The sequence below is a fragment of the Halichoerus grypus genome, chromosome 2, assembly GCF_964656455.1.
Source record: "Halichoerus grypus chromosome 2, mHalGry1.hap1.1, whole genome shotgun sequence".
Classification (NCBI taxonomy): Eukaryota; Metazoa; Chordata; class Mammalia; order Carnivora; family Phocidae; genus Halichoerus; species Halichoerus grypus.
Genome location: NC_135713.1, coordinates 176,063,134 through 176,085,427, shown reverse-complemented (window position 1 = coordinate 176,085,427; position 22,294 = coordinate 176,063,134). Strand labels below are relative to the sequence as shown.

The following is a 22,294-nucleotide window of genomic DNA, read 5'->3' as shown; positions in this document are numbered from 1 at the left end:
GTCCCCTTATAAGTGGTTGGAGACCTCTTTTCTTTATCGTCCTTCATTAGTTCTGGACCTAAAAGTTACTATAAAGTTAAAGTCAGGAAGAAATGAAAATTAATAATTTATAAAGTTTTACTGTAACCAAATTTGTTATAAATTACTTACCTCATAGCTTGTATACTTGCCTTGCTTTGCAGTGTGTACTTGAGTTTGTAAAGCCAGTTAATCTTCTATTTTATTACCATGTTTGTAATGTACCATGTTTACTATAATAATTAAACAATTGCTTGACTCCTTGCCCCTGGTATTCAGTGTTACTGTAACTACACATTATAACTGGTTGTGCTTGCAGTCTTTGAGGTATAAGAGGAAAGTGAAAGTTAAGTGCAGTCTCTTAATCTTTTTATTTTTTTTTAAAGATTTTATTTATTTATTTGACAGAGAGATCGAGGGAGAGGGAACACAAACAGGGGGAGTGGGAGAGGGAGAAGCAGGCTTCCCACTGAGCAGGGAGCCCGATGCAGGGCTCAATCCCAGCACCCCAGGATCATGACCTGAGTCGAAGGCAGATGCTTAACGACTGAGCCACCCAGGTGCCCCCAGTCTCTTAATCTTATGTTGTATATTATTCAGATCCTGTCCTGGTTATAATTAAGTCCTATTAGCAGAATTTGACAGAAGAATTTAGATAAAATACAAATAACTTGGCTCAGCCAGTCCATAAGAAAGTGGTGGTCTCTGAGGAGGAGGGAAATTGCTATCTAGGCGACTCGGGCAGAAGGAAGACTTGGTGTGTTTTTGTTTTTTTTCCTTCCTGTGCTTTTTCATTTTTGTTTGTATTTTGTTCCATGTGAACCTACTATTCTTTGGAGGAAAAAAAAAGTTAGTCTGGCCAAGGTTAATAAAACCTGCTGGTAACTTTTTAGTGGGACTTAATCTGTAATACTACATTTAGTCACTCAGAATATTAATAACCCACTAGCTTTTAGGTGTAGCTCAGTCCTTTCCCCTTTTATGTACTTGTTCTGCCGCCTAGTTTTAACCCCAGAGTTACACATCTCTAGTTAAAACTACAGGGTTATAACAAAATAATTGAATGCCATATTTGTTGGAAGAACAGAAGGTCCATCATTTGGCTATCAATTGCTTCATTTGAATGAATGTGATGGAGTTGTCACTGTTGACCTTAAAGCATTAATGGTTAAATGAGGATTTGTAATGATAACAATACATGAATGTCAAGTCTTTCTGATTCACTTTGTAACGTGACTTCCTATGTTTTTGTTTTTTCCCCCAGCTCCAGAACCTGGGTATAAACCCAGCAAACATTGGCTTCAGTACCCTAACTATGGAGTCAGACAAATTCATCTGCATTAGAGAGAAAGTAGGAGAGCAGGCCCAGGTGGTAATCATTGATATGAATGACCCAAGTAATCCAATTCGAAGACCAATTTCAGCAGACAGCGCCATCATGAATCCAGCTAGCAAAGTAATTGCATTGAAAGGTATAAAAGATTGTGGGGATTTCTTTCCTTTTTCCCCCCTATGTATAATTTATTCAAATACAGTAATTAGGATTTACCTTTTTTAGCATGTAGATTAAATTTGGTTAAATCTGCAAAGTTAAAGTTATTACTAAATTTGATTTTAACTGCTTTCACGACTTGGCATGTATCTGTGAAATGTCTTCCTTTCTCCTCAGCATAGACTATTTAGAAAAATTTTAAGTTTTAGATTGAATGAATTTAAATTTTATATCTGCTGTGTGACAAGACTGTGCTAAAAATATAACTCCATATACAGAAGACAAGAAATTAGTGATTCATATTCTGGAATAAAATATACTGTAATATTAGTACTTAAACATTGCAGGATTTTGTTATGAAGATAAACTTACCATTTATGCTGTGCCTTTTTTATACTTCAGGTGTGTGTTTCATTTAGATTATCAAGTCCTAAAAATGTCTTGAATCGGGTGACTGGCTGGCTCAGTGGGTAGAACATACAACTCTTGATCTTGGGGTCATGAGTTCAAGCCCCACCACGTTGCGTGTGGAGCCTACTTAAAAAAAAAAGTCTTAAATTTACACTGATTGTTAGAAGTGTGTATATATGTAGGTGGATATTAAAGCTTTGGGATCAAGGGTGTTAGAGTTTATTCACACTAACTTTTTGGTTCTCACAGTAGGGAACCGTACAACCTATCTAAGTTTAAAGAAACTCATACTGTCTGGAGCCTATATTAATTTTTTTCCTTTGAACTATAGAGTGAGAATGTAACTGACCCTTTAAAACAGATGTTTGTGAGAGGACTAAGGTGACAAGCTGGCTGACTCTAAAAAAGGCATTTAATTGTATTTTGCTTTGTTTTTCTTCTTGGTAGTAGTAGGAGGAGTTCAGGTTCCTAGTAATTTCTTGATAAATTTGTGGGTGAGTTGTTAAAGGTGCTGAGGTTTTTATTTTTTTATTTTTATTTTATTATTTTTTTAAATTTTATTATTTTAGTCACCATACAATACATCAGGTGCTGAGGTTTTTAAACAGATTTTTCTTCACATAATTTAAACTTTGTATTTAGTAGTGATACTGGTTGGAGATTAAATGCAGGGTTGGAGGCAAGCATAGTCAGATAACTATGTCACCATTACATATCCAAGATAGGAGTTGTTGATCTCATCTTAAGGAAAGATGGTCCAGCTTTTACCTAGGACCACATGTTTTATGGTAGCAAGCTTCTTGCTTCTGTTAAACAATACATGTATTATACTTTAAGGTATTAAGCTTCCTTCAGCCTCCTTAAAGAATTTAGATTCAACTGCTTAGCAGCTCTCACACTTCTCTATTAAAAGGCCATCGTTTTAATTTTCTCATAATTCTTTTCTATTTTTAATGTTATTGTTATCTTATCACATTTCTTAATGCTTTCTTATGTGTGCAGATGGTGAGTTATCTTAAATTAGATTGTATTAGTTATTGTCCTGTTATATAAAAAGAATAAATTGCAAAAATTTTCAGAGTATTGTAATAGCATTATAGATTTGTGCCTATATGTCTATATTATGGAGTTAAGCTGTCATCTTGCCCTCCTGCCCAAATCACCCTACATACATATACTCCAATCCCTTTTGTGTAGAAATAAATAAGTAAAAGTCTGTTAACTAGGGTCTGGGAAAGGCAGCAAAGGGAAGTAAGTCATTCCCAAATACTGCTTCCCTCTGAAGCCAATTTTAAACCCTTCGATTCTTTTTATAAACAGGACTGTAACTCTAACAATTGTTCAAGTCTGGTTGTGGTTTACATATTGTGTGGGATGGGAATAGCATTCTTTGTTTTAGGGAAGAAGTTTTTATACATGTGGTAAGAAGGGTCATGGTACAAAGCTGTATGTTTTGTGTCCCATTCTGCCAACCCCCCCCTCACAGTTTTTGTTTTCCAAGAGCCAGATTCTCGGTGGCTCAGGAATGGAGTTTTCTTTAGTCTCTAAGGACTAATGTGGATTAGCTAGCTTCAAGATTGCTTTGGGCTTTGACCTCTGTTAATTTAGGCCAAATCACTTTTCATTCTGATGGATTTCAAATTACAAGTACAAGCCTTTGCATCTGACTCCGTGAACTCTTAACACTCAAGGCAAATTTCATCCTTCTTTTACTGTTTGTTGTCTTAATTGGATGAAGCTTGAACTTTGTTCGTATCTCCAGCATATTAACAGCATCTCAAACTGTCCTTTGTCTCCTTTTTTTCCAGCACCTCTACCTTTCCCTTTGTATCTTAAACCAATGGGATGTAGCATGCACTTCTCTTATGTGCTTGGTACAAGGCAGAGTTGAAGTAGATCCTCCTCCAAAAAGGCAGTTTCCACAAGACTTGGTTGGATGGGGGATGACTGCCTTTTAAAAAGTAGACATTTTCCCCATGTGTTTGTATCAGATTTGCTTTGTTCTGTGTACCTACAACTAACTTAGTTTATGCATAAACATTCTTAATTATCAGCATGAAGGCTACAACCTTGTTTTCCATCACTGTTAAGTCTTCAGACTCATTTTCAGTTGGGATTTAGAATTCTATAGAAGTCATACTATTTAAAATGTCTTTAGTAGAGGTAATATAGTTTTGCTTCAGCTGTAGATATAGATTGTTGGCTTAGTCTCAGCTATCTCTTTAAAGGTTGCTGCCCTATCAGTGTGACTTCTGTAGTTGGTTATTAGTCTCCTGATAGAACCATTTTGTTTTGAAGTTACAGATCTTGTTACAGAGATAGTCTAGCTAGATAATAATTTATCCTGAACTTTGCTTTCCTAATGATTCATAATTCTTAATTTTGTTTTTAGCTGGGAAAACTCTTCAGATATTTAACATTGAAATGAAAAGTAAAATGAAGGCCCATACCATGACTGATGATGTCACCTTCTGGAAATGGATCTCTTTGAATACGGTTGCTCTTGTTACGGATAATGCAGTTTATCATTGGAGTATGGAAGGAGAGTCTCAGCCAGTGAAAATGTTTGATCGCCATTCTAGCCTTGCAGGGTGCCAGATTATCAATTATCGTACAGATGCAAAGCAAAAGTGGTTACTTCTGACTGGCATATCTGCACAGGTAACATTTTTCTATATGTTTAATAAAAGGTATAGAGAATGCAGTTTATTTTGAAATTATGTCTTCTCTGTTTAATCCTGGTGAATCAGACTTTTTTTTTTTTTTTTAAAGATTTTATTTATTTATTTGACAGAGACATCGAGAGAGGGAACACAAGCAGGGGGAGTGGGAGAGGGAGAAGCAGGCCTCCCACCGAGCAGGGAGCCTGATGCGGGGCTACATCCCAGGACCCTGGGATCATGACCTGAGCTGAAGGCAGACGCTTAACAATGGAGCCACCCAGGCGCCCCGAATCAGACTTATTTTGAAAGTCTTTTTTAAGAAATAAAGGTTGCTAGCTTAATGGCTTTATACTGATGTACATTTTCAGAATACTCTTACCAATTGATTTTTTTTTTCAAGATAATGTAAAGAGATGGTTGTTTTTGAGGCACATTTTAAATATTCATGTTAAGCTTTAATAAGATAATGTTGGAGCCAAATTTTAAATTAAGAGGTATCAAATCTACACAAAGAATTACAGATCCTGCTAAAGGTGATATAAAGCATTTTAATTGTTTTACTGGTTAATGAATCTGGGAGTTATAGATTCATTGGGTCCCCAAACTTTGTTCTCTTTGATCCTTTGTAGCAAAATCGTGTGGTGGGAGCTATGCAGTTATATTCTGTAGATAGGAAAGTGTCTCAGCCCATTGAAGGACATGCGGCTAGTTTCGCGCAGTTTAAGATGGAAGGAAACGCAGAAGAATCAACGTTATTTTGTTTTGCAGTACGGGGTCAAGCTGGAGGGAAGGTAAGTTTTGGCTTCAGAAATTATTATTGAGAACTTGTCTTTGTCTCTCTACTAATTTAATTAGTCCTCTAATTTCAAAATAGTCTTCTCCCTTCATTGTTAATTGGTTTTTAATATTCAGATTTGAGGTGACTTTGTTTAAATTCTGTTTCTAGTGATACTTATCTAAAATAAGTAATATTTTCTTATGATCCTTGTCTAAAATGAATAATGTTCTTTAACAACTTTTTTATATCAGCTGTTTATAGTGACACTTTATTTTGCTTGTCTTTTCCAAAGGCCTTAATTTGATGTTTTTCAATTTTGCTACAATGTACATTTGTTTGCCTTATATCTAGAGAGTCTGACTCAGTAAGTGGAACCCATAACCTATATTTTAAATGCCCTAAGTGACTAGATAGATGTGGACCACAATTTGAGTAATACCATCTTACATAGCTATAGTACAGGAGAAAAACTGGAAATTGACATTGGTACATTTGTTTCGTTCTATGTCATTTAACAGGAATAGATGCGTGATACATACTGTTCTATCACCACAGATTCCCCCCAGCTATTCCTTTATAGTCACACCCACTTGCTCCCCTCTTCCCCAATGTCTCTAACTCCTAACTACCAATAATACTCTCCATTTGTATAATATTGTCACTTCAAGAATGCTATATAAATAGAACTGTATAGCATGTGACCCTTTGAGATTGGCATTTTTTTTTCACTTGGCATAATGTCCACAAGAATTTTTTTTTTATTATTATTATTACTGAGGAGTATTCCATGGTATAGTTGTACTGTAGTTTAATATTCACCTATTTTAGAACATTTGGGTTGTTTCCAGTCTGGGGCTACAAATAAAGCTGCTATGATCAACTGCTAGATGAGAGAGATGTGTATCAATTTTATTTTCTTTTGAACAGTTACATATCATTGAAGTTGGCACACCACCTACAGGAAACCAGCCCTTTCCAAAGAAGGCAGTGGATGTTTTCTTCCCTCCAGAAGCACAAAATGACTTTCCTGTTGCAATGCAGGTATTTTAAGCAAAACAAATGGACTTTTAAAATCTCTCCTCATAACAAAATTAATACCAAAACTACTATTCACAGTCAATATAATTTAGTAGTGCTTAGAAAAATACCCTTTATTCAGTAGTAAAGTTTATTAGTGAACCTTTGTAAGGAAATATTCTAAATTTTCATGTAATGCATAAACTGGGTTATTCTAAGTTCAAAATTATATTTTCTCTGTTATACATTTTATTCATATTCTTTGTTTGCTGTAAGAGCTTGGGATAGTAAATGGCTATAAAAATGAGGAAACCATATGTATTAATTTTTCATATAAACCTCTTGTCAAAGTTCTAGAATTTAGCATCTCTCAAATGGAATTGAATTTTCTCTTTGTAGATTCGTGATTTTACGGAAATGTTGATTTTCTTTATACAGATCAGTGAAAAGCATGATGTAGTGTTCTTGATTACTAAGTATGGCTATATCCACCTCTATGATCTTGAGACTGGTACCTGTATCTACATGAATAGAATCAGTGGAGAAACAATCTTTGTTACTGCACCTCATGAAGCCACAGCTGGAATAATTGGAGTAAACAGAAAGGGACAAGTAAGGAAATCTCGAAACAAATTAAGCAGCGAAATAACACTACTGTTAACTTTTCTTTTTCTTCCCAAACAGGAAATGGTTTGGTTGTCAGAAATAATATATACATAAAAATACAGAAGCATATGATAAAAAGTCTCTCTTTGATCCTGACTCAGAGAAGAAGCTCAGAGAAGTGACATATAGTCACTTAGGATTGTGTTTATCTGTCTTCATTGTCAAAAGAAATGACTCTTGGGGTGCCTACGTGGCTCAGTCTGTTAAGTGTCCAGCTCATGTGTTGTGGAATATAGGGATCGAGTAGGGCTCTGCACTCAGCAGGGGGTCTCCTTGAAGAGTCTGTTCCTCCACCCCTTTCCCCCTCTCAAATAAATAAATAAATCTTAAGAAAAAAAGACTACGTGCAAAGAAACTATTAGGGTCACATTTGACAGGTAGTATGCTTTTTCTTTTTTTTTCCTTGCTAAGACAGTTAATCAACTATTGGAGAAAGAATTCTTTCTACATCTCTTTTCCTAACTCTTTAATTATTATTAAATATTTAATGTTGGAAAGTGATATTTTACAATAGCTATTGCGGGGTACCTGGAAAGTTATCCAATTAGATAGGGAAAATATTAGCTATTCTGAAATTGTCAGAAGTGATCCTTTTTCTGTTTTCTTAGTATTTTAGCAAGATCAGAAATATTCCACCAGGAGGTTATCTTATTTTTTAAAAAATGGTTTAAAATTTCAAGCAATACTGTTATTGGTCTTACCTTTTGCTAGTTTTTCTTCAAATTAGTGTTTTTCCCAGATAGTAAGCAAAGGAAGTAGATAGGGTTTTTTTTTCCCCCCTTTGTTCTGTTAATTTCTGGAAAATGGTATGTGTGTAAAGAGGCAAATAATATAGAGAAAGGGTCTTTCCCTATCTATCCATTCCCTGTCTCATCTCCACACCTGGTTAGGTGCTTCTGCTTTATGCCCTTAGAATATAGGTAGCCCTCCTCATTTACATCTATCACAATGAATTACAATTGCTTGTTTAACTGCTTCAGTCACTGTTCTTCATTAGGAAAGGGGCTTTTCCTTTTAATTGTATTTCTATACCAGTCAGTGTCTTGGCACTAAAACAACTTTAAAAATTCAGTAGCTTTCAGTTGTATGGGTCTCTCTTGGAAAAATCAGGAATGAATTGGCCTTTTGGTGAACTAGGTTAGTGATAATTTAATTATGAAGTTGTTAAAGACTTCCTCATTTTTGCTACTGTGCTGATATTTTTAAGGTAATAAAGTATCTGGGAAAATTCCACCATATATATTTACAGTTCATAACTCTGATTCTGAGAATTTATTGATTATTCTCCTTCCCAACAAATTTTCTGTGCCGGTTGCTTTGAGTAGGGAGATGGGTGTTTATAGTGACCTTAGGCCTCAAGGCATTTCCTTTGGTCTTTGATCAAAGTCAATTGCAGCTGGACATATGCCCTGAAGGAATGAGTTTGTGGTTTCTGTTGGTTTAAAAATCAAAAGCTATCAAGAGAGCATTATTGCCAATATCTAGCTTAAATTGTGAACTTGGTAGAACTGAGTGAGTACTTCAGAGGTAGAGGAACCTTCTCTGTCCCTTATAGATACTAAGTACTGGTTGCTAGAAATCTGCTAGAACAGTCTAAAATAGGATAAAGATGAATCTGGATTTGGTGTTTGGGGAAGACGAAGGTGTAGCAATCATTAGGAAGCTTCAGGCAGTGTAATTGGAACTGGATTTGTTCATCTTCCTTATTTTTCCTGGGAACTAAGCACTAAATTAAGGGTGAGGGTCTGGAATGCTTTAAATGACTGTAAAGAACAAGTAATTACTTTCTTCCTTTTAATGTCTTAATTTGTAGAATGACATGAGGCAGATACAGGATAGCCTAAGCTTTGGGGATGCAGGAGGGGGTCTGGCCTGTAAAAGTTAAAGCATCTGGAAGTTAAAATTTCTTCATTTTTCTCAAAAGGAAAAACAGAATAGGCAGGGTACACTGTTACCTGTCTCTTTGATTATTGAATTCTCAGATTGTATTGATTCTTGTTAGTACTGGGACAGAAATTTCCCATTTTCATTTACTTAACAAATATCAAGCATTTATTTCAGGCAAAACACTGGTGCTAATAATGCAACTAAGGAAAGATATGTCCCTGTCCTTAGTGGAATAGTGACCGAGAAACAGATGAGAAATTATATGAGAAGTGCTGTTGGGATAGTATAAGTAGTTTGTAAGCTGAGGTGTATAACCAGCTCTGGTGCTGGGGAGAGGAATGGATATGTAGATAGTGAAGTGACGGCTCCCTTTCTCATGTCCATTGATAGTAGTTTAGATGTTAGGCAAGTAGGGCATCATTCTGTGACAGTGATTTTTTTTTTAGGAGGAGAAAGGGTGAGTAACTGTTCTCCAAATAAAAAGCAGTTAGAAAGTTTTCTTTACTGGTGGCTACATTTATTAAGTGCCTACTGCATACGTTGCAGTATTTTAGGTGCATGAGGATTCAGTGATCCCTCCCCTCATTGAGTATATAATCTGGCCTCTAGGAGTGTAAATGGAATTAAAATTACTGAAAGTCCTGTTAAAAAAAAAAAAATCCTAGAATTAAAAGGAGTATACCTTAAACTTCTTCCAGGTGAGCCCTAGATTTCATTTAGATTGCAGAGCTTTTTCATAGTCCTGTAGATTGTCCAGACTATCTCCTAAGAATCAATAAACCATATGGAGAGCCGCCTTTCAGAGCTCAACTAAATGGGAGAGCCTTAATCTTTGATATTAACCATGATAAGAATGAATGGATGATAGCAAAGCAATTAGTTTGGACCGTATGAAGATAGTATGAAGTAGGTGGTATATTATAAATATGGCCATATTTTAAGAATCCCAAAATGGCTTAGCAACCTTTAGTCTTCTTTCTCCTGGGGTGTTTTGTTTTTTTTTTTTTCCTTCTGAGAGCGAGCGAGCATGTGTGTGCAGGAGTGGGGGTGGAGGGAGAGAAAGAGAGAGACTCTCAAAGCAGGCTCCACACATCAGCACGGAGTCCGATGCGGGGCTCGATCCCATGACCCTGAGATCATGACCTGAGCCGAAATCAAGAGTCACATGCTTAACCGACTGAGCCACCCAGGTGCCCCTAAATTTTTTTTAATTTTTTTACGGCAACAAGAATGTAATTGTCACAATTTCATTACCTTTATGATTCAGTAGTAAACAGCTCTAAACAAATTTGGTATCATTGATATCCAAATGAATACATTGCAGCTATTCATTAATCTTTAAATTGCAGGTTCTGTCAGTATGTGTGGAAGAAGAAAACATAATTCCTTATATCACCAATGTCCTACAAAATCCTGATTTGGCTCTGAGAATGGCTGTACGTAACAACTTAGCTGGTGCTGAAGAACTCTTTGCCCGGAAATTTAATGCTCTTTTTGCCCAGGGAAATTACTCAGAGGCAGCAAAGGTAGCTGCTAATGCACCAAAGGTAAATAGTTATGGAAATGAAGTTGGCATGATTGGATTAATGTTAATATGTTCTATTTCTAATAATGTTAGAAGTGGAACCAGCTCTTCACAGGGAAACTAACCCTTTTGAGGTTGCATTTTCCTGTAGTACAAGTGACTTGACAGCGCCCCTAGACTTGGAGGGCTTTTTAAAACTCAGTGTCAGAAGATTATGTAGATCTAGCAAGTTATGATTTACATAGATGTAATAATGTTCAGTTACTTAGTTACAACACTGTTTACCCTCATCAATGATAGCTACTGATTTTATTTCTAAACCTGAAAATTGAATAGATTCTGTTTAGTTTATGGTAAGAAGATTTGTCTGAAATTTAGCAGAATTCATTCTCATCACCTTAGTATTAAATTGGACTGAATTAACACCCTACACCCTGATCAGTTATTTTGAAGTTTGCACTTAATGTGAACCTGGAACAAAAGCTAGCCATAATTACTTTACGATTATGCTGTTCTCTTACACACTGGCATTGTAATTGGATTGGTATATTTCTGATTCTGAATAATCTCATAACCTTGAACCAGACGTGTAACATTGATTGAATCTTTGCTAGTTAGTGTATGCAAGATTTGAAATTTGTTATACTGGTAGATGAAATCATGCTTTTAAGATTGACCCAAGAGATCCTTGGAGTTATTAGTGTGATGTTGGATCACCTTTAAAAAGAGTCTTTCACATTTCCTTTTCTTAAAGGGAATCCTTCGTACTCCAGACACTATCCGTCGTTTCCAGAGTGTCCCAGCCCAGCCAGGTCAAACTTCTCCTCTACTTCAGTACTTTGGAATCCTTTTGGACCAGGGTCAGCTAAACAAATATGAATCCTTAGAACTGTGTAGGCCTGTACTTCAGCAAGGGCGGAAACAGCTTTTGGAGAAATGGTTAAAAGAAGATAAGGTATATTGACTTATGTTAACATACTTTTGCTTTGTATTTAAATACCGTGGTAGCAAGTTAGAAACATCTAGGCTGCACCAAAATGTCCATTATTTACTGCTTGTAGGAATAGAACAAGGACAGATACTGTATGAGATGCAGTAACTTACTACCTTTTGAAAATGTATTTATTTTTTATGGCCTGTTGAGATAGGGTATCTTTGTTAATTTTTTGAATGGAATCCAGGATTCTTGCTTCGTGCTTAAAACTACTAACATGGAAGCAAATTGCTATCCTTTTGCTTTAGGAAAAGTTTGGTGTGAGACACTTACTTCAGTATACATTCAGATTTGTCAACATGTGTAACACTCATTTGGACATAGGGTATATTCTTGTATCTCACATCCCACACTTGATACCACATCTTTTAAAAATTCCCAAGTATTATCAAAATTGTTGTATTTGCTACTAGTAACAAGTGTTAGGATGTGCAGGGGAAACATAAAATGTGGGATCATTGATACGATACAAGACATCAGGGCTGTCTAATAAGCAGTGATAGGGATTCCCAAGGTGATTTCACAGAATGTTAATTGGCATTACATGGAAAAATATTTAACTAGTTTCTTGAAATTTTTTTAATGTGTGTCTTTAAAATCTGTTCTTAACCTTAACCTAAACTTTACTGTAGGGTTTCCCTATGCTTTTTATACAGAGCAGCTAATAGTACTGTGTTTCTTAGAGCACATTATGGAGAATGTTGCTTATTTGTAAGGCAACTAACAAGTTTAAACAGTTCCTTGGTGGCATTATTCCTTTCATACCACCATAAAAAGCCTTTTTTGACAAAGTAGTCATATTGAATTACCCTAGCGTATGCCACTGTCAAGAACGGAGGTGGTACTGTTTAAAATACTCTGAGTAGTGAATAACTTTTAGTATTATTATACCTTTCAGCTTTAGTGTATATTGATAATATTTTTACATTACTAATTCTAAGTGCTTGTTTCTTGACCCAGCTTCTGGCAGTCTTATAGGATACTGGAGAATAGTGCTTCAGAGTTGGGATCCTTGGACAGGAGTCTCTGCTGAAGAATAGTTACTAGCCACACTAGCGAGTGTTTGAGGTCCGTCCTAATTGTTTAAGTTAAGGGAGGATGGGAACAGCCAGAGTAACTGAGTTGACCTGTATAGCTGTGTGAAAGCTTTTTGGATATCATTACCTTTTTTTGTGAATGTTCATATGGGATTTATTTATGGTAAAAGGGATACTAGTCAACTCTATACTAGTTAGCGTGTTCAGTTAAGAGGTATAGACTCTGGTAGGACTTTTAACCTCTCAGTTATAAATGCTATTTCCTGACAACCATTAAAAGTAGAAAATCAACTCTAGTATGTAAATCAAAACTCTTAGGGAAGCTGTTTTCTAGTTTGGGCAGCTGACTAACTCAGGTTGAATAGTGCAAAGGAGGGTATCTGCTTGTATACCACCTAAAAATTCTAAAGTTTTTATCTCTGACCTTAGAAAATTATGTTCTGCTTTGTGACCTTAGATCTAAAAGTCAAAATGATAATGGAGCTTAGATCCTTTAGACAAATTATACCTTAATTTTAAGAAGGGTCCTTAGGGTAAGCCTCATCTGGCTCCTTAAATAATAAATTTTCATTTGATAACATTACATTAAAAATTGAATTCTTTTTGAAGAATTGGGGCCATGTGGATCTGATGATCTGAATATTCATAATCGATAGAATTTCAGGATTCTGCTTTTTAAGTACCTCCTTTCCTAACAAAGTAGTTGGTTGTATCTATGATATAGATACAATATGATATTGGTGGGCTTTTTATCCTTAAGTAGGATGTGTGGAGAATTCTACTGAGAAAATGCTGTGAATACAAGATCAAGAGTCTTTATTAACCACAACCCTTGCATATTTATAATATATTCTGGGACAGTTGAGTAAGTGCCCGTCGTATTAGTTATTATTTATATGGAAGTAATATCATCTGCTCATTTATAAAAAAGCTCAATGATTACTAAACAATCTCTTTTTCCCTTGGACAGCTGGAATGTTCAGAAGAACTGGGTGACCTTGTGAAATCTGTGGACCCTACATTGGCACTTAGTGTGTACCTGCGGGCTAATGTCCCAAATAAAGTCATTCAGTGCTTTGCAGAAACAGGACAAGTCCAGAAGATTGTTTTATATGCTAAAAAAGTGAGTTCAGTGAAACAGGTTCTCAGTATACATTCATTAAAACATTGAGATATTCACCCATAGGAATGGTCAGTAAGTTTAATAGTGAATTTCTTTAAATTTTGATTTACTTGAAAAAGTATAAAAACCCTATTTTAGCTCTCACATATAGAATTAACACTTATTCAGAAATGACATGGGGGAACACCTGGCTGACTCATTTGGTAGACATGAGACTCTTATTTATTTAAAGATTTTACTTATTTATTTGACAGAGAGACAGCGAGAGAGGGAACACAAGCAGGGGGAGTGGGAGAGGGAGAAGCAGGCTTCCCACTGAGCAGGGAGCCCAGTGCGGGGCTCGATCCAGGACTCTGGGACCATGACCTGAGCCGAAGGCAGACACTTAACAACTGAGCCACCCAGGCACCCCTAGACATGAGACTCTTAATCTTGGGGTCAAGTTTGAGCCCCACATTGGGTAGAGAGATTTCTTTAAAAAAAAAAAAAAAATGGAGACACTCTGGCTTGGCTTCTCAGAATTTAAGACGTCAGGGGCCTATTTACCTTTCAGAAGAAACTTTGAAATAGTCATTCATTGAAAATGCGTAAGTCAGTTATAAAAATTCATAGCTTTCCATTCAAATATATTATCACCAAGGTGTCTATTTGCCAATATAAACCAAGGTCAAATTGAGCATGTTAAAACTGAATTTGTACTTGCAGTAGTTCTATATTAGCAAAATTCTATTGTAGAAAAATCCTTTAAATGATATAAAAATGAAACATTGCAGTAGAGTTGCAAATTTTTGTCCATTTGTAGGTTGGATATACTCCAGACTGGATATTTCTGCTGAGAAATGTCATGCGTATCAGTCCAGATCAGGGACAACAGTTTGCCCAAATGTTAGTTCAGGATGAAGAACCTCTTGCTGATATCACACAGGTAAAGGCATTAAAATGTATTCTGTAGAAGTTGATTTAAAAAGTGAATGGGGTGGATCTGGGTTTAAACAGCTTTGGAGAAGAATGGGTTAACCTTTCAATTTGTAGAAATTAGAGCTGTGTCTGTCTACATGGATAAACCTCAAGTATATTAAAAAAACAAAACAAAACCCAAGTTGCAGAAGAATGGACTCCTAGGAAGATACCACCTATATACAGTTTTAAAATACGTAAAACAACCATCTTGTTTAGAGATATATATACATGAAAAATACGGGAATAATAAAAAGGATGGTTGCTGCCATTGGGTGAAGGAAGAGATGCATATAGGAAGTGGGATTCAGACTCCTTCATATTTTGTATATTTTAAATAGTTCATCAGAATTTTAAAACTATTGTTTTAATTGTATTCTATTATATATAGTACCTTAAAATATTTTTTTTTACCAGAACTAAAAATAACTGTAGAAGACAAAAATTTATTCTTAAATTATGAAGTTATATTGTACAAATGATATTTAAATCTGGGATTAGGTCTGGCAGTTTTTTTATATGTGAACTGATACTTAATTTCATTTACAAATTGTCAACAGTATTGTAAAGCAAGTTGTTTTAAACATCTTAAAACAATTCTCTTTAAATCCTTTTTTTCCAGATTGTAGATGTCTTTATGGAATACAATCTAATTCAACAGTGTACAGCATTCTTGCTTGATGCCCTGAAGAATAATCGCCCATCTGAAGGTCCTTTACAGACACGGTTGCTTGAGATGAACCTTATGCATGCACCTCAAGTACGTTTTTCCTGCTTTTTAGGCATGTTTCCACTGTTCTAGTAGTTACTGAGAGCTTCTTAGATTAAGCTATTTGAAGCTACTGTGATGCCTTTACTTTTTTCTTTATTCACTATTGAATCTTAGTATGTAATCTGGATATAGAATTATTGATATAAATGGGATATAAAATAAATCTGTCCTATTTGTGGTTTTATAGGTTGCAGATGCTATTCTAGGGAATCAGATGTTCACGCATTATGACCGGGCTCATATCGCTCAGCTGTGTGAAAAGGCTGGTCTGCTGCAGCGTGCATTAGAACACTTCACTGATTTATATGACATAAAGCGTGCGGTTGTTCACACCCATCTTCTTAACCCTGAGGTATTGTAGTCTCACCTAACAGATGACGATATGATTGATTGGTATACTGAAATGTGTGTGTAGTACTGATAATAGTAATTTCATTCCACCATTAGGTTCAATATTATTTCATTTATGTATTTATTTACCTGTTTATTTTGTCTTCTAGTGGTTAGTGAATTATTTTGGGTCCTTATCAGTAGAAGACTCTCTAGAATGTCTCAGGGCCATGCTGTCTGCCAATATTCGTCAGAATCTGCAGATCTGTGTTCAGGTGGCTTCGAAGTATCATGAACAACTGTCAACTCAATCTCTGATTGAACTTTTTGAATCTTTCAAGAGTTTTGAAGGTAATTAAGAGTTTCTGAGTTTTTTTAATTAAGAGAGCCAAGAGGGGTATTATGATCTTGTACTATTGGAAATTCTGTCTTTCTACAAGCTAATTTTATGGCACAATTTGAGTTTTAATAAATGTCAGCTCTTTTATGTGGGGTTCTAGAGATGTGTAGTGAATGAGACTGTCAGCTTGGATATTTTATAGATGAATTAAAGGCAGAATTTTAAGACACAAACATATGTCGTAGCTTTGTCATAATTGTATAAAATGAAAATACGATTAGGTATAATAAGATTTCACACTTCTGTTGTCTGACTCTTAAAATGGCAAATGTTTCTAGCCAAGGACATTTTGTGACTTGTCACTGTACAGTAGCTTTTCTCTACCTTTCCACTTTAGATAATTTGGGTTTTTTTGCACTATGGATAATTTGGTTTGGGGGCGGGTTGTCATGTGCATGCAGGATATTTAGCAGCATCCCTGGCTTCTACCTCTAGATGCCAGTAGCAGCTAAAACAGTTGTGATCACCAAAAGTGTCTCCAGGCATTGCCAAACGTCTGTCTCCTGGGAAAAAAATCACCCCATGTGAGAATCACTGCTATACTGAGTATCAGTGTAATCACTATTGGATGATGCTTAGGTTTATTAGCTAAACTTCTGGTCCCCAGTCATCTTTTTTCCCTTTTTTGTCCTATTGTCCTCTAGACAGAAAGAATAAGAATAATTTTCTCAGTTTCTGTCTGTTAACTATGTACTAAATTGATTCTGTTCATTCAAGTACAGTAGCCACTAGTGATATGTAGCTATATAAATTTAAAGTAATTAAAATTTAATACAATTGAAATTTTAGTTCTGTAGCCACAGTTCAAGTGCTTAATAGCTGCGTATGGTTAGTGGCTACCGTATTGGACAGTGCAGATATAGAACATTTTTATCATCACAGAAAGTTCTGTTGAACGGCATTGCATTAAATTCTTTTCAAACCACTTTTGTATTTTTCCTATTAACTACATATAGGAAAACCTCCTCTAAGGGACTTCATTTAAAATTTCTCGTATGGAACATGGTATGATTTCATTTAAAATTTCTCATATGGAACATGGTGTGATTAGCTTTAGTATTAGGTAGCTACCTCCTAACTACTTCTTAACTACTAGAAAACATTGAATTGTCTGTTCTGTAGGGATTAAAGTGAATATTCATTTATTGAACTGATTACTGGATTAATTAGTATTCTTATTGAGCTTTTTGAGCAACCCAGTTTTTATTTGGGGCTATTCAATATAACAGTTATTTTTAAATTAGAAGTATAATTGACATGTTTCTTTAATTGCTTACATATTTTTCAGTTCTATCATTTTCAAAGGTGCACCTATGCTTAATTTCAATTATTTGTCTCTTTAAGGTCTCTTTTATTTTCTGGGATCCATTGTTAACTTTAGTCAGGACCCAGATGTGCACTTTAAGTATATTCAGGCAGCTTGCAAGACTGGGCAGATCAAAGAAGTAGAAAGAATCTGCAGAGAAAGCAACTGCTATGATCCTGAGCGAGTCAAGAATTTTCTCAAGGTAAGTGGTTTTGAGTAATGCACTTTCTGGCTGGGTTGAAGATCAGCAGTTTTACACAGGTTTCATCATAGTTTTAAAATATTTGTTTTCCCTGGGGTGCCTGTGTAGCTCGGATGGTTAAGTGTCTGCCTTCGGCTCAGGTCATGATCTCCGGGTCTTGGGATCGAGCCCCGCGTTGGGCTCCCTGCTCAGTGGGAAGTCTGCTTCTCCCTCTCCCTCTGCCTCTCTCCCCTACTCTCTCTCTCTCTCTGTCTCAAATGAATAAATTAAAAAAAATATTGTTTTTCCTAAATGGGAAATTCTTAGCATTCTCAAATTATATGCTGAGTTATTTCTTCGAAATTTAATACTCCTTATTTCCTTTGAAATAAGGAAGGGAATTGGTAAGTAATACTTAAGAATGAACATCTCTTTAAAAGAAGAAAAAAATAGCACTATGTCAAAAGAATTTCCTTCCACTTGAAATTTGGAAGAAAAATTTTGAAAAGTGGTTGGAGATTCTCAATGTCACTTTAGAATTTCAGGAATGCTCCTATTAAAGATTAGGATCAGTTTGCCCTCGGTGTCCTTTTCAGGAGCCTCTATTATATACAAAGGTTTTGTTATCTAAAGGACAGGTTTCTCTCTCTTCAAATTAGCTTTTCTCTAGAAACTAAATATTAATCGTGTATAATTCACTCAACTGAAGGTAAGATCTAACAAAAAAAAAACCCTCAGCTTTGTGACACTAGTTATAGAGAAGAACTGCCTCTGTTGCAGTGAAGAGTAATGGTTTAAAGAATTTTAGCTCATCAGAACATACCTAAGGGATGTTTACTTAACTTAAGCTTTATTCTCATATCTACCAGTTATACTATGAGGAAAAATAAAGCTTTGAAATCGGCAGTTGTTGATAAAAATCAGGTAAACTATAAAACACTTAGATTACCCCTTAAAAATATATGTATTTATATTTTGCATTTAGATTATATATATGTACATATATATGAAATGATTCTAGAGACTATATATAAAGTTCTTAAGTATTTTTTGTCTTTTGGAAGAATTTTACCTTGAAACTAAAACCAAAATGATTATTTTGTAATTCAGTAGAAAAAATAGGCTTTTCCTGCTCCTATGCTGTATCTAAAATAACATAGATTATCTAAACCTATAGTTTTATTAGCTGTTTGCTCTTTTGAAGAATTACTACTGGGCTCTAGATTAAACAGCTAAACTCTTAGAGGTTTTAATACAATGAGGTAGTTAAAGTATAGAAGTTGCCTTATATTTTAGATTAAAAGATAAACTTTCCCTCATAGTATGTATAGCTTTATATAATGTCTTGGCCATCATGAATATTCTGAGTAGCCTGGCTAGTATGATATGTTGGAACCCAAGTCTTTCTGGTGTCAAAAAGCCCTCCAAATGAGAAAGATTTGATGCTCCATGCTTGACTAGAGTACCCATGACAACAATTCAGTTCCTCCTTTGAGTATCGGTACTGTTTCCTGTTTTTAAAAATATTACCAGATTCTTAAACTGATTCCTTTTTCGTTGTTACTAAGCTCTCGACTGTTAGGCTTCAGTGGTCATTTCTTTAGAATTGGGTTTATATTTTTGAGTCATTTATATGTAAAATAGGACTAAATTAACTATTTTCACTTAATTATGATCTTGAGCTTCAAAAAAAATCCTCTGGATTTTAGCATGGTGTAACCTTAAGTTGCTTAGCCCCTGAGATCTAATGAGAAGAGGACTCCCCTTCCACACATCACACTGTGAATTAGGTGCAAGTCTGATAGAGTAGGGAAATGAATGTGGATTTTGGGCTTTTAAACCAGTCATCCCTGGTTTAAATTCTGTTTCTGTCATTAGCTATTGTTTGTTCATTCGGTATTTGTCTAGCTGTTACCTCAGGCAAATTGACTAATGTCCCTCAGCCTCAGTTTCTCCAGCCAGAAGCTTTGTTGATCAAGTCAAGTACCATGTATGCCATAGGTGTTCAGGTGATAACCATTGTTAATAAACTGTGTTGATGGGCCTTGGAAATAAGGTAGAGTCAGCCAACATGTGATCACTTTCTATCAGGCAAGTTTTCTCTTTGGTTTTAAGTTATTTCTGACTTTATGAAGGAATTTTAACTCCAGCCCAAGTTAGAGGTAAACCTTGTGTCTTGTCTTCTGCCTGAGATGAGAATCTAGTACTTAGATGCTACTATTGTATTCAACCTTTCACCCCAGTAGTAAGAATGAACATACTGGGCCCTTTACTCACTTTCTTTATTGACCTGTAGAATGTAGCTATAATGCTACATCTCATCATCACTGTCATTAAACTTCATTTTGGCGATAACTAGGCGTATGAAAATTGGTGTTATATGTAAACTCTGGCAAGAAAAATACTCTGATCTTGAACATTCAAGTGCCAATTACATGTTAGCCACCAGGAATACAAAGATTGGTAGATTATGACTTCTCCTTTAAAGTAGCCTGTGAGCAGGATGAAATGGTGTCATCAGCATCATTTGGCTCATGCATTCACCCTGTGAAACTATAGCTCTCTGTAGAAAGTATGGAACTGTTCTTCAGACCCATGATCTGCTTTCTCCTACCTTTGATCTTATTTCTTTTACCATTTTTCTCTTCTGGTTGTACTTAAAACACACTGGCCTGCTTTAATTATTCCTGGAACTCCCTGAACCCTCTTCTGCCCCAGGACATTTGCTTGTGCCCTGTTCTACTTTTTTCTTAAATCTTCATGACTAGAATTCCTTATCTTTGTTCAGATTTCTGATGAAATGTCATGAGAAAGGATGTCTCATATTACCCTGTTTAGAATAAAACCTATCCCTATTCCATCTTCACTTCCCCCATGTCCTGCTTTATTTTTCTTTAAAACACTTAACGTTACAAGACATTGCCTTTTCCCACTAGAACAGAAGTTCCTTGAGAGAATGCTTTACTTTGTTCCCTGCTATATCTATATTGCATAAGGACAGTGTCCAGTTTATAGGTACTGAGTAAATACTAGTTAAGTGAATAACTTAATATTTAAGAAAACCTCTGAACCTGTTTATATAATTTCAATTTTGTTCTTAAAATGTTTAACCATAATAGCTAGAGGGTTAACCTTTTTAGTAAGTAATTTAAAATATTAATAGCATTACTGCCATGTGTGAAATCATGTGCAAATTTAGGCAGTCAAGAAAATATACTAGTTTTTATCTAGTTTTCCAATCTTAAATTTTCTTTAGAAATACAATATAGTTGTCTTTACCAGCAGAAATCTTAAACACCCATGCATGAGAATAGAACACCTAGGTAATCTTACATTACTTCCAAGTGTATTTTCTAAGTGGTAAAGTATATAATATTTTATGTGTATATTAAAGAGGATAAAGAAGATTAGTGTGTTGATCCACTAACTTTCTGATGTTCGTTTAGTAGGAAAAACTTGGCCAACTGAAATCTTTTGGATAGGTAGATCCAACATTTTTTCTAGAAATGATTGTAGCTGTTAGTACAGAGTTTCCATGGTGCTAACATGCTTTAGACTTTCCTTAATTGGAAAAATCTGCAGCTGGACTTCCACTTCAGATTTACAGCCATTTTGATTTTTTATTTGGAATTTCTCCTGATTCCCAGAGTTAGTTTGGTGTTCTCTGAACTTTTCATAGGCTAATCTTCAAATTATACATAATTTATAAATAATTGGATAAGTGATATGCACTAAACTTCGGAACCATTTTATTTTAACATTGCAAATAATGTTCTCAGTGGCTGCCATTGGGGAAAGTCCTATCCTGCTTAGTTGTACTTCCTTAGTAGACTGACATAGAGGAATCATTTATTGAGGAATGTTTCACTGTGTATAAATGAATTCCTGATGGAAACTGTTGTTTTTTGTGCTGTACCTTATGTCTGTGGAATGTAACAGGACATGTATCAGGTAAATGCCCAGGTACAGGTCTTACCTACCTGTCTGTAACATCTGTGTCAATCTATAAGTAGGATTATAGCTTGGTATTTGTAATGGTAAAAGTGATTGGTAATTTAAAGATGTCTTTTCCTTATGTGCTTTTTCTTTTTTTTTTTTTAACCATCATGCTGCTCCTTGTAGGCTTTATTGTAATAGTGTTAGAGGCTGGCTATATAGATTGGATTTGGGAGGGGTAAAAAAATCATTAGTTTGAAACAACTATGAGCCATTTATGCCGTAATTTTCAAATGTGACTGTAGTTCTTAAGTCAACTCCAAACTCACTTGCAATATTACTATTAATGAAAGTCCTACTGTGATGATTTTATATCCTAAATGCCACTGGTGGCTCACAAATCCTAATTTGTTACTTTTTTTGGTAAAGGGTGTATGTGGAAAGGACTTGGTATTTTGCTTAGTAAAAATTTAATGGAACTGGGATAGGTGCACACTAGCTACTGGGGCATTTCTAAGTTTATGTGGGCCTCTCCCAGCAGTGTAGAACAGATTGTCATATTTTACATAGATTTGATAGCTCACAGAAGGAGAAAACTAAGGCTTCATTTTGTTCTTTTTTCAGGAAGCGAAGCTAACAGATCAATTACCACTTATCATTGTATGTGATCGATTTGACTTTGTCCATGATTTGGTGCTCTATTTATATAGAAATAATCTTCAAAAGTATATAGAGATATATGTACAGAAGGTAAGTACTACTTAAAAATACCTTATTGTAAATTTTACTTCTCACACTCTG

The 22,294-nt window shown here is 35.3% G+C and overlaps 1 protein-coding gene across 4 annotated transcripts in view; it reads left to right on the top strand.

The window, feature by feature from the left end:
• CLTC (clathrin heavy chain) overlaps positions 1 to 22,294 on the top strand; it is a 65,445-nt gene that overhangs the window by 19,520 nt on the left and 23,631 nt on the right. For all 4 annotated transcript variants that reach the window (XM_078064351.1, XM_078064356.1, XM_036106119.2 and 1 more), the window contains exons 2-15: positions 1,283 to 1,490; positions 4,314 to 4,582; positions 5,214 to 5,375; positions 6,290 to 6,403; positions 6,818 to 6,991; positions 10,282 to 10,479; positions 11,212 to 11,412; positions 13,459 to 13,611; positions 14,414 to 14,536; positions 15,191 to 15,328; positions 15,528 to 15,692; positions 15,841 to 16,021; positions 17,415 to 17,578; positions 22,118 to 22,243. In XM_078064351.1, coding sequence (XP_077920477.1) covers positions 1,283 to 1,490; positions 4,314 to 4,582; positions 5,214 to 5,375; positions 6,290 to 6,403; positions 6,818 to 6,991; positions 10,282 to 10,479; positions 11,212 to 11,412; positions 13,459 to 13,611; positions 14,414 to 14,536; positions 15,191 to 15,328; positions 15,528 to 15,692; positions 15,841 to 16,021; positions 17,415 to 17,578; positions 22,118 to 22,243 — 2,376 coding nt within the window. The remainder of the gene's footprint in view (positions 1 to 1,282; positions 1,491 to 4,313; positions 4,583 to 5,213; positions 5,376 to 6,289; positions 6,404 to 6,817; positions 6,992 to 10,281; positions 10,480 to 11,211; positions 11,413 to 13,458; positions 13,612 to 14,413; positions 14,537 to 15,190; positions 15,329 to 15,527; positions 15,693 to 15,840; positions 16,022 to 17,414; positions 17,579 to 22,117; positions 22,244 to 22,294) is intronic.